The 14,766-nt window shown below is 44.4% G+C and overlaps 1 protein-coding gene across 1 annotated transcript in view; it reads right to left on the bottom strand.

Annotated features, from left to right (window-relative positions):
* LOC120847479 (bifunctional heparan sulfate N-deacetylase/N-sulfotransferase) overlaps window positions 1–14,766 on the bottom strand; it is a 78,015-nt gene that overhangs the window by 32,730 nt on the left and 30,519 nt on the right. The window contains exons 7-10 of the mRNA XM_040219264.3: window positions 13,303–13,506; window positions 8,959–9,085; window positions 7,450–7,565; window positions 4,358–4,543 (exon numbers count right to left, since the gene is read on the bottom strand). Of these exons, the coding sequence (XP_040075198.2) occupies window positions 4,358–4,543; window positions 7,450–7,565; window positions 8,959–9,085; window positions 13,303–13,506 (633 nt within the window). The remainder of the gene's footprint in view (window positions 1–4,357; window positions 4,544–7,449; window positions 7,566–8,958; window positions 9,086–13,302; window positions 13,507–14,766) is intronic.

Here is a 14,766-nt window from a genome sequence, read left to right as displayed (position 1 = left end):
TGGAAGCCTATCCATCAGATTTCTGCTACAGAAGACAGGCTTCGCTCCATTGGGACAGGGGAAGGAGCCGTTTGGCGCGGCTTCAAAGCTGATGACGTCAGTTCGCTCCATGGGACAGTTAATGCTTTTGCATTAAAAGCTGTCAGCGCAATAAAGCTAAGAGGATTTCAGTGGAGTGATATTACCTCGTGAAACGGTGACGAACATCAGTCCGAAAAGGCTATGTAGTAAATGCACACAAAGATCTATATATTACATGTAAATTTGTCGGCAAGTTTAAACCACATGCGTGGTTCAGCTCTTCTTGAATATAATAAGAAAAGGAAATGAAACAAAGAATCCCCCCAAAGTAGGGAAGGGTGCTCCGAATGTTGACCTGCAAAAACTGTGTCTGAACTTCGGGGAGGGATGTTACTAAAGGCAAAAGAAAGTGCAACAACGGAAGGACCACCTGTCTTCCATCTTTGTGATGTATAGTGCCGTACGTGCGTAAACCTGACGTTTGTGGCTCATTTGTTGTGGCCCAGTGTTGCTGGCAACACTGGTTTGTGGCCCAGTGTTGCTGTATCATGAAAAATTGCTCATATTGTGGGGGGAAACATAGCTCCAAGGTACAAAGGAAAACTAAATTTGAACACATACAAGATGTGGGAAATAATCTTGATCTTGTCAAAAACATAGTTTCGGCTTCAAGCTCCTCTGAATCAAGATAGTGGCGACTTGCTCTGCACTCTCCTGTCATGCGGACTGCAGCTGCACTATCTTTATCATTAAAGAAAAATACTACAATGGCCAACCAAATATAGAGGAAGAACGAAAAAGAGGAAGAACCATGGTAGTTCTCAGACTTTGTGTCTTTACTAGCTTAGCTAGAACATTCATTAATATTTCTTTGTATAGAGGGTTTGGCAAAGACCAGAGTATCTCATTTTTGTTTGTGCATTTTTTATCTTATTTCAAATATTTTTCTATTCATGCTTGAAGTAGCACAGTGCAACAAACCTTTTGCAAGCAGAAAGAGCCCTCATCATGGCAACGGTGTTTTTGCCTAAAGGGATCATGAAATTATTTTCCAAATTCTTCCTCCTTAACTCAGAAGCAAAATGGGAAATCATGTGATCGTGACATCTTATTTCGCCCGGAAGATCTCCCAGCTGTCTGGAGTTGGCAGGGTTAGCTGTCCATGTTCCTTGCATCGGCTGCACTTGTCGATATATGTCGACCTACAGAGACGGCCCTCCCAGCCTTCTTTCCTATGTGGTCGGCATTCTATGACTGGCCACTCTGATTAATTTTGCTTTCATTGACAGAAATAAAAGTAATATCAAACCAATCTTGATGGCGTTTGTTGCCTTTGCCGAGCTTTTTACGCACAGATGTAGTATGCCATCAGGAATCCAGATGGTGCTAAAGTCGGTTACAAGTCAAAAAGGTAGGAGAAGCTCCTCCCACAAGTGTGATGCGCCTGTTTCAAATCTCTCCGCAGTCGAAAGAAGAGTTCACTGGAAATGCTCCTTGTTCCGTTTCAGTGGATTCCCACTTGTCTCCGATCCCACTTTTTAAGAAAGCGACCTTTGTATTCATTGGAGAGGGAACCGAGCCCCTGAAAGCAGTCTTTGTATCCATCGGGGGGGAAGCTAATCCCCGAAAGTTGTATTTGCTTCCGTCGGTGGGAGAGAACTCTAATCTCCTTCTCGTGGCTTCCACAATGCTAAGTCAAAGTCGAAAGATAAAGCAAATATGTACAGAAAGGCAAGACCCTCCTCGCGCGTTGGCCGCGACGTCACGGAAACGGTGGGACGATACTGGATGCGGAGGTGGCGGAGGGATATCTGATTCCCTTTGAGGGGCATTTGCCGCTACCTTCTTAACCTGTAACTGACTATAGAAATTTAAAACAGTGTCTATCTTTGATGGAAGAGGAGTGGGCCCCTTACAGACATACTATGGCCAAGGAACGACAGTTTATAACATTGAAAACGGCTTTCTTGCTAAGTTTCACACCGAACGGGAGCCCCTTGTACGATGTCCCAGAACACGGAACACTGGCGGAAAATCAACGGTATCAATCACATCCTTGTCACCAAAATGTAGTGGCCATCCTTGACCACTACAACATCGTTGAACTTGTCATTCGCAAGTGATGATAAGTAGATGGGATTGAAACTCGCGATGTCGCTGGCCCCGAATGCGGATCCCAATAACCCAATATTTGTCAACAGACTGATTGTTAATGAGTTCATACGTACAAGTGACACAATGCTTGTGTCCCATACGTGAGCTAGGTTCAGCTGACTGCTTGAGAACTGCGGATTCATCAAAGTGAAAAAGCAGAGCTTTCCGCAAGAGAAAAAATAAGAAATAGTCTGCTCTTATTTGAAATATTTCACACCTAAAAGCAGGCTTTCGGCTCTCTACCATCGTGCGCTAGTAGCTTTAATTTGATCCACTAAACCAGTGGCCCTCAACCCCGATGTTTAGGGGGACCCCTTCTGGATCAGCGGAAGTGATGGGGGACCCTACCCATAGGGGAGGAAGGGTGGTATTGGATAATTACAATAACAAAAAAGTAAATGAAGAAAACTAAAGGCATGCAAACCAAGTTTGAAGTTTTGAAACGGAGAATAATCAACTGTACACACTCAACACACATTGCTTGGTGTATTTAGCTTCCTGGGACAGCCATCATCATAAAAAAAAGTTTTATTGATTGGCTTGACTGACGGTCAAGGGGTTCAGGGACCCCAAGAAGGCCTGCAGGGACCTCAAAGGGTCCACGAACCTCCCTTTGAGAAGCGCCGCACTAAACCATAAGCACTTAGTGTGATTGAAATCCTTTAAAATTTACCCCTATCCAAAATTTATTTCATGGTCCCTTTAAATAAAAATGCAAGCAATAGAACTCTCGTGCAAGTTCTTACATACCCTTTCTATCAAAACTGTCTACGATCGGTCACACACTTTGTTTTTGCTCTATTATTCAGGGGTTCTTTTTTTCTTTTGCAGCATTCTACTTGGAGGTGATTGCGTGTTACACTTATCTTAAAAAAATGTTAGTTGGTGGGAAAAAGATTACAGGAAGATGCTTAAGCTTCGCCTTTAAGGGTTGAATGCGATAACTAAACACATAAACCCCAGCTTGTTCCCAAGCCGCGCAAGAGTGTCTGCCTGGCGTAGTCGGTAACGTGTCTGACTCGCAACCCAAGGGTCATGGGTTCGAATCCCTTTTCTGCCTCGAATTCTTCGAACTTTTTCTTTAAGGGGGGACACTACCCGGAGAAAAAAATATTCTTCAAAAAACATTGATTTTGAAAAATTACATATTTACATCCATCTACATCCAGAGAGTATTCCCAGAAATTTTCACTAGTTTACACTGCATAGTTAATTTTTTATAAATTATTTTCTGTCCACCAAAGCTAAAGGAAAGGTAGGGTTTGGAGCACTTTAAACACATTTTTCTCCGTTCCACTTTTTTGTAAAAATTCCATTTTAGTCAATCTATCGTTTGAAAATGAAAATACAGGCAAGGCTCGTTCTTCACTTTTCCTGACTGAAATTTAATAAGGAATACGTCTATGGAGTTTGTTTGTCACTTTACGGATGTCTTTTATAAAAAATGTTGACATTTTGTCGGAGACACAGAAGACCAAAAACTTGACCAATTTCGCAGAAGAGAAAATTGATAGAAATCAATTTTTTTTTACAAAAACCTTTCCATAGGCACACCTCCTAGGCATTCTGCTACATATCTAGCGAATAAAAATCTTTAATATTGTGATAGTTTTCTGACGATAGATTAACTAAACAGTGTAGGGGTGTTGCTGATAGAAGCTGCCCTAATTTCCTTCCCAATTAACCGACAGACCTAAAATTTTGTTATGCTCCCTCTAGCATGACCACCAGCCTACCCTGTAAATTTCATTAATTTTAAGCCAAGGGTTCAGAAGTTGACCCTCCCAGGGGGTGTCTCCCCTTAAGGCAAATGAATTACTTTATAAAAAGAAATCATTTGAGACATGTGGCGACCTTTAATTCGCATAGCATGTCATCTTTTAATCACTTTCATTTCACACGTAATGTCATATTTCACGTGAACATTGTGGGTTGTTAGAAATTTCCGGCGAGGAGATGTGGCTGTATTGTCATGACCTTATCGACCAATCATAATTTACCGTCCCACCAATGACGACAACGGCTTCTCTGCAACACAAGCTCCTTGAAGTTATCACTTTAAGAAAATTAATTTTGTTCCTGGACGAGAGTAAAACCAATGTAGCAACGCAGTAACAGTAGGGGATGGGTGCCACCTCTGCTGCGAAACGTGGCAAGAGGGCGAGGGGGGTTTCCCACCCACCATGACGTTGCGGTGCACGAAGCCCCTGCGCAGCCTGGCCGGGCGCAGGTGCGGGTACTCCTCGGTGCTGGTCACCCGGATGTTCCACACCTTCTTCCAGGCGTCGTACAGGGGCTCGTGGATCGGGTACACGCCAGAGTGGTGGGGCGCCACGGAGTACCCGGAGTCCGTCTGGATCCGGTGCTTCTGCCAGGACGCCCCAGACAAGCCCCAGGGTAAACTCCTGGCCAGAACACCCCCTAAAGAGACAACCTCTCCTACGAAACGCTCACAGTTCACATGCATGCTGGCAGCAGCGTAACGGATGAACCTATGAGGAGAGCAAGTTGTCTGTTCTTGCGCAGGAGTTGCGGTGACGTCAGAACGACGCCGAGCTCTGATTGGTAGGATAGTGGGTAGACCTCAATGCTAGATGCCTTGAGGTCCACCCACTATTTTTTTCAGTCAGCCAATAAGAGCTCAGTGTTCTGGCATAGTTGAATGTGAGTGCGTTCGTTTTTGATGACTTGTTACAGAAAGAATAAACAAAAAAGACGGACAAGGACGGACATGTCTGTCCTTGTCCGTCCTCTTTGTTTATTCTTTCTGTAACAAGTTGTTCTGGCATCATTACAGTCCATGTGCAAGAAGCAGACAGACTTGTGCTCTGCATAGATAGTATTTGCCGTCGGCCATAGTAGTGCGTTTTGAGGCTGAGCATGTGATGACGAAGAGCATCCTCCGGGTTCCTCTCGAATTTTCAAAACTGCCGTTCGTTGCAGACGGTAAGTTGCTTTAGTGACAGCTCATGCTGATAACAATGTGTGAAAACCTCCAATATAGCCGCTTGAGTAAAGAGTTTACTCCTATTGTTAGCACAATCGAAGTCCATATGAATGTGAACGTGATTAACGACCACTTCATACTGGGAGCACCAGGAAGCGGTGACTGTGATGGCACGTGCGCTTTGCAAATCTAGTGTGGCAAGGCACGAGATAAGGTGCATATATTGCATTATGGTTGCTGTTTTGTGATGCTGTTGGTACAAAGAAGTCAACAACTGAGTATGTATTCACATTTGTTTCAATTGCGACTGTGAAGCCAATCATGATGTCAACGAAGTGATGCGGGAGGCAAAGCTTTAAACGCTCTAAATTAGGACAATGTTTTGGCAATGGGTCACTAGCACTAGGCCTGGAGCCGGTAATTTCCAGAGATCATTTTTCTGAAATGAGGTGAGCCCTTTCTGGCATCTATTCTGGCAGGCAAACCATTTTCAGTCTTGGTATTCATGTATACCAAATGCAAACGGTTCTACCGAAACCTAAATTGAAAGAGACAAGTAGACTAGCACGCCAAAGATCAGAATATCACACTTTGTATCAGTAGGCAAGAGTAGAACTTTTCCAAGAAAAAGTTTGACATAGTAAGGATGCAAATATAGAGATTACCAGACTGAAACAAGCTACCTTGACATCTTGACTAGGACTCTGCCTATTTGTTTCCGGATTAGGTTGCTTATTGACTCTCATTTTTTCTTTTACTTTTTTTAATAAAAGTTGCACCCTCATTGTTGTATCTGGACTAGAAACTCTAGCAACTGATCGTTATAAGCAGTACATCGTTACATGTGGTATATCATAAGTGGATTGCACTGTACTTTCATTTTGTTATGTAGCTCCTTCAAAAGACGTTGAACCATGCCTATTTCAATGTACTAAATTTTATTTTTGAATTACTTAATTCTGAACTGAGTGCATTTGCCAATGCCTTACTGTGATTCCTTATCTTGCTCTGTTTGCAGTAGTTTAAACTGTAATCCATGGTCTTTGCTTCCCTGAATGGCAGCTAACCGCATTTCTCTAAAACTCTGTTTTTCTTAAAAAAGCACTGACACGTCAAAACCTTTTTTTTTTTTTTTTTTACTATGCGAAACGATTGAAAACGATGCCGGGACATTACCCTTAAAATTCGAAACTTGGGAATTCAGTATTTGTGAAGTAAAAAGATAATTTCCAACTGCCGAATTTGAAGTTCCCGCACAATCTGCGCCAGTGGAGTGACGTAAAATATTGAGGGATCCTGCGAGTCAAGTTTCTATCGTACCTCCGGTCGGAAACATATCGCCGCAACCTGAAGCGAGGAGGTAAGGAGTGAGAGAGAAGGGTGCCGGCGGACAGGGAAACCGGTTTTCGGCGTGCGTGCTGTGCTGACTATCACTTCGAGCAGACGACACTGTCCCGGCGGAGTCAACCAAAACTATGATACCCAGTTGTTTTGACCGTTTGAAGATTTCCTTTTGGAAGTCTGAAAGGTCGTCAGGCACCTAAAAAAGACCACTTTGTCCGATTCCCTGACACACCGATCACCCTCTGCTACATGCATCAAGTGCCGCCATGTTTTTCGAGGGAGGATAAAAATCCAGGAGGCGACATCACAACGGACATGTTTTTGATTGCCGGTATTAAATGCTATAGAAATGTCGCCTACAAAGCTTCTAAATTTCACGATTTTTTGAAGTCAGAAATCAAAAGAAGCGAGGAAGAGAGGAGCGGGAGAAAAAAACGCCAAAAATAAAAAGGCGCGCGCACGCGTGGGAAATATTTCTTTTTGCGATGTGGAAATTTTTTGTGTGTCTATGACTACAATTTGCATCGTTTTGGACAATAAGAAAAAAAAAATTATACTTTTGAGGTGCCAGTGCCCCTTTAATTGTCACCGTTACCGTATTGCTTCAAACTACAAAAATTATTTATTAAAAAGTAACATTTTAGAGTCACTAATTTAACTGTGCGAATATTTATTACTAAACTAAGAACCTGGGACCAGTTTCTCTTACTCCTTCTATTTAATACTTTTATTTTATTTATGTTTTTTTTTTTTACATTTTAACAATTTTTAGTAGTTGGCAGGTCAAGAATTCGGTAGTTTCCCCACCTCCAGTGCAAGCATTGTGCCTGTGATGGTATTCCACTGAACGCGCAGCCAAAGAGCCTGGCAGAAGGCAACGAGTGCTTGATGGAGCTGGAGCTTGTACGGTACCCGATTCTCAGCCTGTCGCTGACTATAACGAACTGTTAACACGAATGGAACCTAGGTGGGCTCAGACGCACTTTTGCAAACTCCCTGTTGAGCCTCATCTCCGTCTCCAGGAGGGTCACATTCTCGTACAGGTGCGGCTGGCTGTGGCTCCACATGTGGCAGAACCACCAAAACTCGTGGGCATGGGCTGCAAGGGGACAGAAGAACAGACTAAGCCACAATTCACGCAGTGAGAAACCCCTCCCATTCAAAGGGGTACGCCCTACCTGATGCTACTTTATTCGAGACAGATTGTGCTTGACCAGAATCTGAACAAACCAGTTTACTCTGCTGAAATGGTAGGGCACTTCATTGTCAAGAAGGCTTACGGTACGTCGAAAGTCAAATCTTCGTGGCTATGTAACCGTCACCAATATTGCTTGGCAAGTAAAATTACAGAAACTTTCAGATATCTATTAGAATAATGAGGTATATTCGATGCTGCAAATGAATCTAGTAGTGGCAATGCAAGATAAAGACAAGGAGAAGACAAAGCCTTGTTATGGTTTGTTCCTCAAAGAAGGCCTTTCTTAAGAACCGACGGTGGCCTCACATGCACCGCATTGTTTGCTCCTACAAAAAAGATAGCTTGGGAAGAAAAGAGTGACTTGAGTATTGTAACTTGCCTTCCAAAAAACCATGAATCAAACCTAGACGGTAGAGTACAGGTAGAGTCGGAAGCTTTGGGCTTAATGCAAAATTGGCGTGTCTGTCAAACAACTGTCTTAAGAGACAAATGGGTAAATGATCTCTCCTTTCAGAGAGCATAGTGGTGCCCCAATCTTGCGAATAGACTCACAGAATGAGCAATTGCACGAGGGTTACTTTAACTTTCATCTATAAGCCTGCATAGAGTGTTATCCATTGTTGCCTTTCCTGGATCATACCTTTAATTTTTGCAGTCCGCCGAACGAGCAATTAACGAGCGTTTAATAAACTATAAAAATTAAAAATATTGTGCGACGATCCCACAAAGTGATGCGTTTCGACAGCGTCAGCTGTGCTGCTTATTCGACAGTACAACGATGACGATTGATTGACATTGTGCTGATCGTGCGTCATTGGGTGATCTGATATTGAAATGACGTTGTGTTGATTTAGCGCGGATATGTTGTTGAAAAATAAATGCTTTTAAAGTCGTGATGTGTTTTCCCGTTAAATTTAGGGGGAAACTGAATTGGTGCGTACGTCATGTGATGTCAGGTCACGTGACATCAATTTTCCCCGCCAAATTTAGTGGGGAAACTGAATTGGTGCACAGGTGACGTGACATCAAGTTTTCTGCTAAATTTAGCTGGAAAACTTTTCGTTTACGCTCACGTGGTCGAAAAAGCCAGGGAACCCGACACAAACAGCTACCACTGTAATATTTTATTACAAACTCCTGGCCCTGTAACTTGTACATGTGAGTTTGAACATAACAAATAACCCAATATAACAAACTAATATGCGTGCTTCCAACGAAGTTTATTATAAATGGTTCTGGGTGTAATGCAAGAAACATTATTCTAACTATGAAAGAAGCTGAAAGGCTAACTCACCAAGCAGCATGTCATCTCCCCTGTTCTCCTCACGAGAGCCACGGTGATAAAATTTCCCGGAAAAGCCCAAGTTGAAGCGAAACCCGTGTATGAGCTTGCGGAACCGCTGCTGTGCTTCCAGCAGTGCCTGCAAATAAACATGCAAAGCTGTTAGTGATGGCTCTTAAATTTGCAGGTGAGCCTTCAAATTTCCAAAGAGAGTAAACCAAAAGTCGTGACATAGCACCTGGCAGGAGAAAACGTAAGAACCGATGCTCCACCCAAAGAAGTTACAGAGCAGAAACTTAACTCCCATGACTGTGGCGTCTTTAAAGGGACCATGAAATGATTTTAAAATCGAATTTCATCCACCGCACGTCGTAAAAGGTGTGAAAAGGAACACAAAAACACAAGACTAGGGAGCCAAAAAAAATTATTTGCTATAGAACTTTTAAAAGAAAACTGGACTCTTTTGCGACTTCTTTCCTTCGAAAGCTCTGCCTTTTCACTACGATGCATACGCAGAAACGGTGCACGTCAGCCGAATCCACATCGCCTATTGGGTAAGAGCCTACCTCACCAGCACCGCGATCGTAAACAATAAATAGCCGCCGAATGTTTCCTAAAAGTTTTGTTAAATAATATTCAGATCCACATTTTGTAGCATAATTAGAGATGTGTGGCGAAAATTGCCAAATTTGATAATGCTGAGAGCCAAGCGCCATCTATCGTGTGGTAAACGAAGCAACTACTGCGCGTGCGCAGTAGGGCAGGGCCAAGTTCAGAACTGTTATTTCCTTTGGTTTCCTTCATCTCAAAACTCTGACTGACTGAACGTTTATTTTTCTACGTGTTCATCTCGCGCGTGCCGACTTCAAGCAGCAAGAAAGAAATGTACTTAAAACAAACCACGACGAACAAGAACGCTGGATCCACAAACACCCGAGAAGAGCGACAACAGCCACGAATCCCGCTCCGACGAAGCTCTCGGAATATAGGCCTAGCAGGCACTCCGACTTGGCGCAGCGTTGCTGCGTTGCTTCGTCGCAAGATTGTCTGCCTACGACCGGCTGGCGTACTGAATGGAATATGCCCGCGCTACCCTTGTGGACCCTTCCGTATTATAGTTTGATCGCTGACCTCAATTTTAGGTTAAGAGGTGAGGTCAATCTCTTCCCCTTGTTTTCCGAGGCAGTGTTGACGAACACTCGTCAAAAAGGGACCCTCGTCGATCCTCTCCTTGTTTTGTGTGGTATAGAGCTGAAATAAACGCTATATGGATTACCTTCGTAGCACGGTATGTACACTTTGTTATTGGTATGCCATTTTTATTCTGACAGACTGCACGTCACTGTCGAGCTGTAACAGTTCGTGGGAGGTATACGTGCAATACCGGTCCAACCTTTCTTTGCCGAGTGTCGCGTCAGTATCGAGTTGCAATTGTAAAAGATCGGTCCCGAAGCGCTTACCAACAGCGCGAATACAGCACTTCATCAAACGCGCGCGTCCGCTCCGAGTGTGAACAGGTATTTACGTGGCTCTTGCTGACAGTTCAAACGTATCTTTTTTAACGTCGGCTCGCTCCTGCATCTCCGAGACCGCGAAAAACGCCGCGGCAAATTGTTCCCATCTGCACTTCCCAACAGGCATACCGGCGTAGGGGACTAGTCCCATGCTGTCGCTGTAGCGCAACGTATCTCATTGAATTTCGCTCAGCTGCGATGCGGCGATGAGAGGCGCCGATTCAGAAAATACGTCGGTGACAACGGCGCAGTAAAACCCACCGGCGCACCCCAACTCGCTAACGCTCCCATCTCCTACTGCAGAGAGAACTTCCGGTTCCGGAAACATCGTACGTCACGGCTTGTTTTGCGGTCAAGAAAAAGTCGATATTTCATTAATTTTTTGTGTAGAAGTTAATAAACCGAGACGAAAACGGATGCCTGTTCGGCATTCAGTGAACATTGACGGTTTATTGTAAAAGTTATCTGGAAAAAGTAAAAAAGTCATTTCATGGTCCCTTTAAAGGCCGACGACCAGACTCGAGATTCTGGAAGGCAGAAGATCCCCCTCACCGTGGGGGAGGAGGAAACAGGCAGCGGTGAACAGGGTAGAAGGAGAGAGAGGAGGAAGCGAGGCAAAAGTGGAAAGCGCGAACTGGTTGTCGGCCTTTAAATGATCTAGCGTGACAAAAACTCAGTCTTGGATAGTATTGCGTAACTAGTTTTGTGATACTGTAACTCTTTTTTTTCTTTGCTAACTTGTAGCTGTAATGCGTTACCTTTTTTATTTTCTTGAAGTAACTGTAGTAATAATACCTTTATCATAGAATAGGTTTATGGGCTGGGTTTCATGGAAAAGTGTAATGCTCAAGTGGGACGAAAAAGCATTACACGCAAGCCAAGGCTACATGAAGTATGCATAGACCATAGCAGGCTGCCTCCGAATCATATACAGTGTAGACCGCATATAACGTATGTCGCGGGAGTCGCGAAAATCCGCACTATAAGCGGTACCGCGTTATAACCAAAACATCAATTTTTCAGGCCAAAATACATGCCATGAGACAACTTACCTTTGTAAAAAAATTTATTTTATGTTAGATGAAAAAATAAGCTTAGTTTGAGGAAAGTCTTTATTTTACCAGACTAGTACAGTTCTGTCTCAAGTGTGTCACACATTTTGAAAGAAATTAGCGGCTTTTGCCTGGCGCAGCCTTTTAACGGCGTCGCGGGTTGCGGACGGACGTTCCGAGCGTTCAGGATTGCTAACCCTAATCACTTTTCTCCGGAGATGAAAACGCGTGAAAATTCGCATCCTTCATACGGTACGCGCCAGTAATACCTTGAACTTTAGCACACGCATGAAATGCGCCTAATAAGAAATCCGGGCAATATACTGTAGTCGAAGTAAACAAACACGACGACACGGGCGTTTCTGCCGTCTTGAGAGCGCCGCCACGACATCGCCGCACGAGTAGGTGAATCTTCCCTTCTAGTACGTGCTGGGTTATCATAGCGACACACAACGAAAATTCACAGTCAAGGATAGCGCTTTTACGCGGAACGATGAGATGAACTCCGTCTACGACGACGATCACAACCGAAACCATGTTTGCGGATAGAAGCAGCCGGCCCGCGACTGGCATGCACGCGCGCGAACACTTCTCCTCGATCTGCGATTGGTCTGTCGGTGCGGTTGTTTGTTCCTTTGTTTCCAACGCAGCGGAGGGACGCACGCACGTGAACGACACGTGCGTGCGTCCCTCTGTCGCTACGGCGACTGAAGCCTCTCTCTTCGCTTCTCCCCACTTCTTCGAGCAACATCCTCGCCCCGCGCCGTCAGCGCCGTTATCTAGTGTCGCACAGGGAAGCGTGCCCGCTGCTCCGGTCGTAGGCGCGGTCAGCGGGCTGTGCCAAAAACCGCACTATAGCCGGTATTTCCCTTCGCGCGCCTGCATTTTAAGCGGTATGTAAATACATGGAGTTCTATGGGAGGCGAACCGGTGGTTTAAAAAAACCGCGTTATACCCGGTCCTGCACTATAAGCGGTTACGTTGTAAGTGGTCTATACTGTAGAAGGCATAATTAGCCACAATAATTTATATTTAGCGCCACGTGCGTAGCCAACTGGCAACGCACCCAACTTGCACACAGAGGCCCCACGTTTGATTTTTGAGTGCCGCGTAACTTTTATTATTGTGTTGTAATTATAGTTTCTGCAACGTCCAAGAAGCTTCTTGCTTAGAGAAGGCACTCCGCGCGGCTGTACGAGGTCAGTTCTTCGCCAGCACCCGATCTTACTTTAGTTTCGGTTTTGAAAGGCAACTGAAATTGATCCTTTGGCGCAGTCTAGGCACAGATTACCCGTATGTTGGCATTATGTAGCAGGATGTAGCAGGGTTAGCCCCTTGGCGCAGTTTGGCGCAATTGGCGCAGCAATCACATCACTGTGTACATATATATGCAGGATGTACTCATAAAAATATTGGAAGTCTGTGGATGTTGATATCTGCCATTTTCATCATTTATCTACGACTATTACGCAAAAATATGTTGGGCAGGGACGCCCTGACAAGCAATATGTGCATCATTGCTCACGCTTGTTTTTTAGATTGAAGGGTACAACAGCAAGGGGACATGTAAATCACCCTCGATTTGTTATAACCGGGCCTGGCTCTAGATTTAATTTTAGGTTGAAATCTAGAGCTATGTGAAAACGCAACTCGATATAGATATATTAAGCAGGCATTTATGGCGGAGGGAAGCCAATGTTAGAGGAAACCGAAGTACAAGCTAAGTCAGCATATCCAGCAGATTTATGTAAGGAGCAACAGTTACATATAGGCAACAAAAACTAGCGTACCTGGACATCACTGGTTGTCATGCGATTCCCACGCTCGGCGACAAAGATGTCGTCGATGTCGATGAGGAGGTAGCGCTGCAGTGGTAGGCTCAGCTTGCCGTGCGACAGGAACGAGATGGAGTCCAGAAAAAGCAGTTTGTGCAGCCAGAAGTTGAAGCCATTCCCAAAGATGATCCTCTGGATGCCATCAAACTTGCCAATGTCCTGGAAACCCGTGACGACCCACTTAGCACTTCCAATCTGGAGCGAAATGATGTCATTCAGTTTCATTCACATTGAAATGTGGCAGATTATCATATTTACTCAAATATAGCTCGCAGTGATGTGATTGGCCTCAGCCATTTTGGAGCACCTCTTTGGAGCAGCCAAAACAGTGTTTTGGAGCAGCAAAAACGGCCTTTGGAGCAGCCAGAACAGTGTTCTGGAGCAGCAAACGTGGCTTTTGGAGCAGCCGAAACGGTGTTTCGGAGCAGCAAAAGTGGCTTTTAAAACAAAAATTCTTAGAAAAAAAAATATTTTTGTTTTAAGTGCTAGACAAACGAAGGGCACTTTGTGCTGTCTTGTGACGGAACTCGCTTCTTGAGTTTTTACTGCTGAGACATCCCACAAGTGCACAGTGTTGTAGGCGTTGCCGAGCGATTCCAAAGAGAATGCTTGCCACCGTTTTACTGGTTCCCGACGTGCCAGATTTTCGTCAAAAGTAAGCAAACGTAAAGCACTGAATTGCAAGACTCCCGGTTGGCGCCTCTCTCGTGCAGTCATGTTCACATGCACGTGAGGGCAACATCAGCAGGCTTGCAGTGGTATGTGCTTCGTCGCGCAAGCGGAGACAACGGCTGTTCAATCAAAAGCGGAACAATGCCACTCCGCTCCGTCGCAAACTAGTTCCCAAAATAGTATGCAAAATGTAACTGTCCAGCATATGATAAAACAACACTCTAGCGGCGCATGCTTGCCAGATCGGCAGGTGAGGTACTAGCTAGACGTACAAGAGAAAAAAACCTGAGCGCATCGATGCAGGACATCGCGAGCCAGGGTACAAAATTTCTTGGAGCACTTTGTGCAACGACTGAACGAGACAAACAAGCGCGATGTGCGGGTTCAGCGTGCAGACATTGTCTTTTTTGCTTTAGCTCACTTCTCTTCAACAACTTTTTTTTGTGGCAAAATTTTCACATACCGGGGTCTCTCTGGAAAGAAAGCCCACCGAGAGAAACCTAGGTAATCATTATTTCGACAAGCAGTCTTTGAATTAAAGAGACACTTCAAAGAAATTTGAAAAACACCCGTCGTGTTCAGAAATAGGTTGAATATCATCCACAATATCCGTAAATGATAATTGCACGTTTGTATTTTGAGCCTGATCGCTGTATTTTTGGTTATAAACAGCCCACTCTGGCAAGCGCTCAGAGAGCAGCTAGCGGAGAGCGCGTGACATTCGCTGCAATCGTGACGTAGTTCCGT

Source organism: Ixodes scapularis, unplaced genomic scaffold, assembly GCF_016920785.2.
Source record: "Ixodes scapularis isolate PalLabHiFi unplaced genomic scaffold, ASM1692078v2 PGA_scaffold3__209_contigs__length_174095766, whole genome shotgun sequence".
Classification (NCBI taxonomy): Eukaryota; Metazoa; Arthropoda; class Arachnida; order Ixodida; family Ixodidae; genus Ixodes; species Ixodes scapularis.
This window is presented reverse-complemented; position numbering and strand designations above follow the sequence as displayed.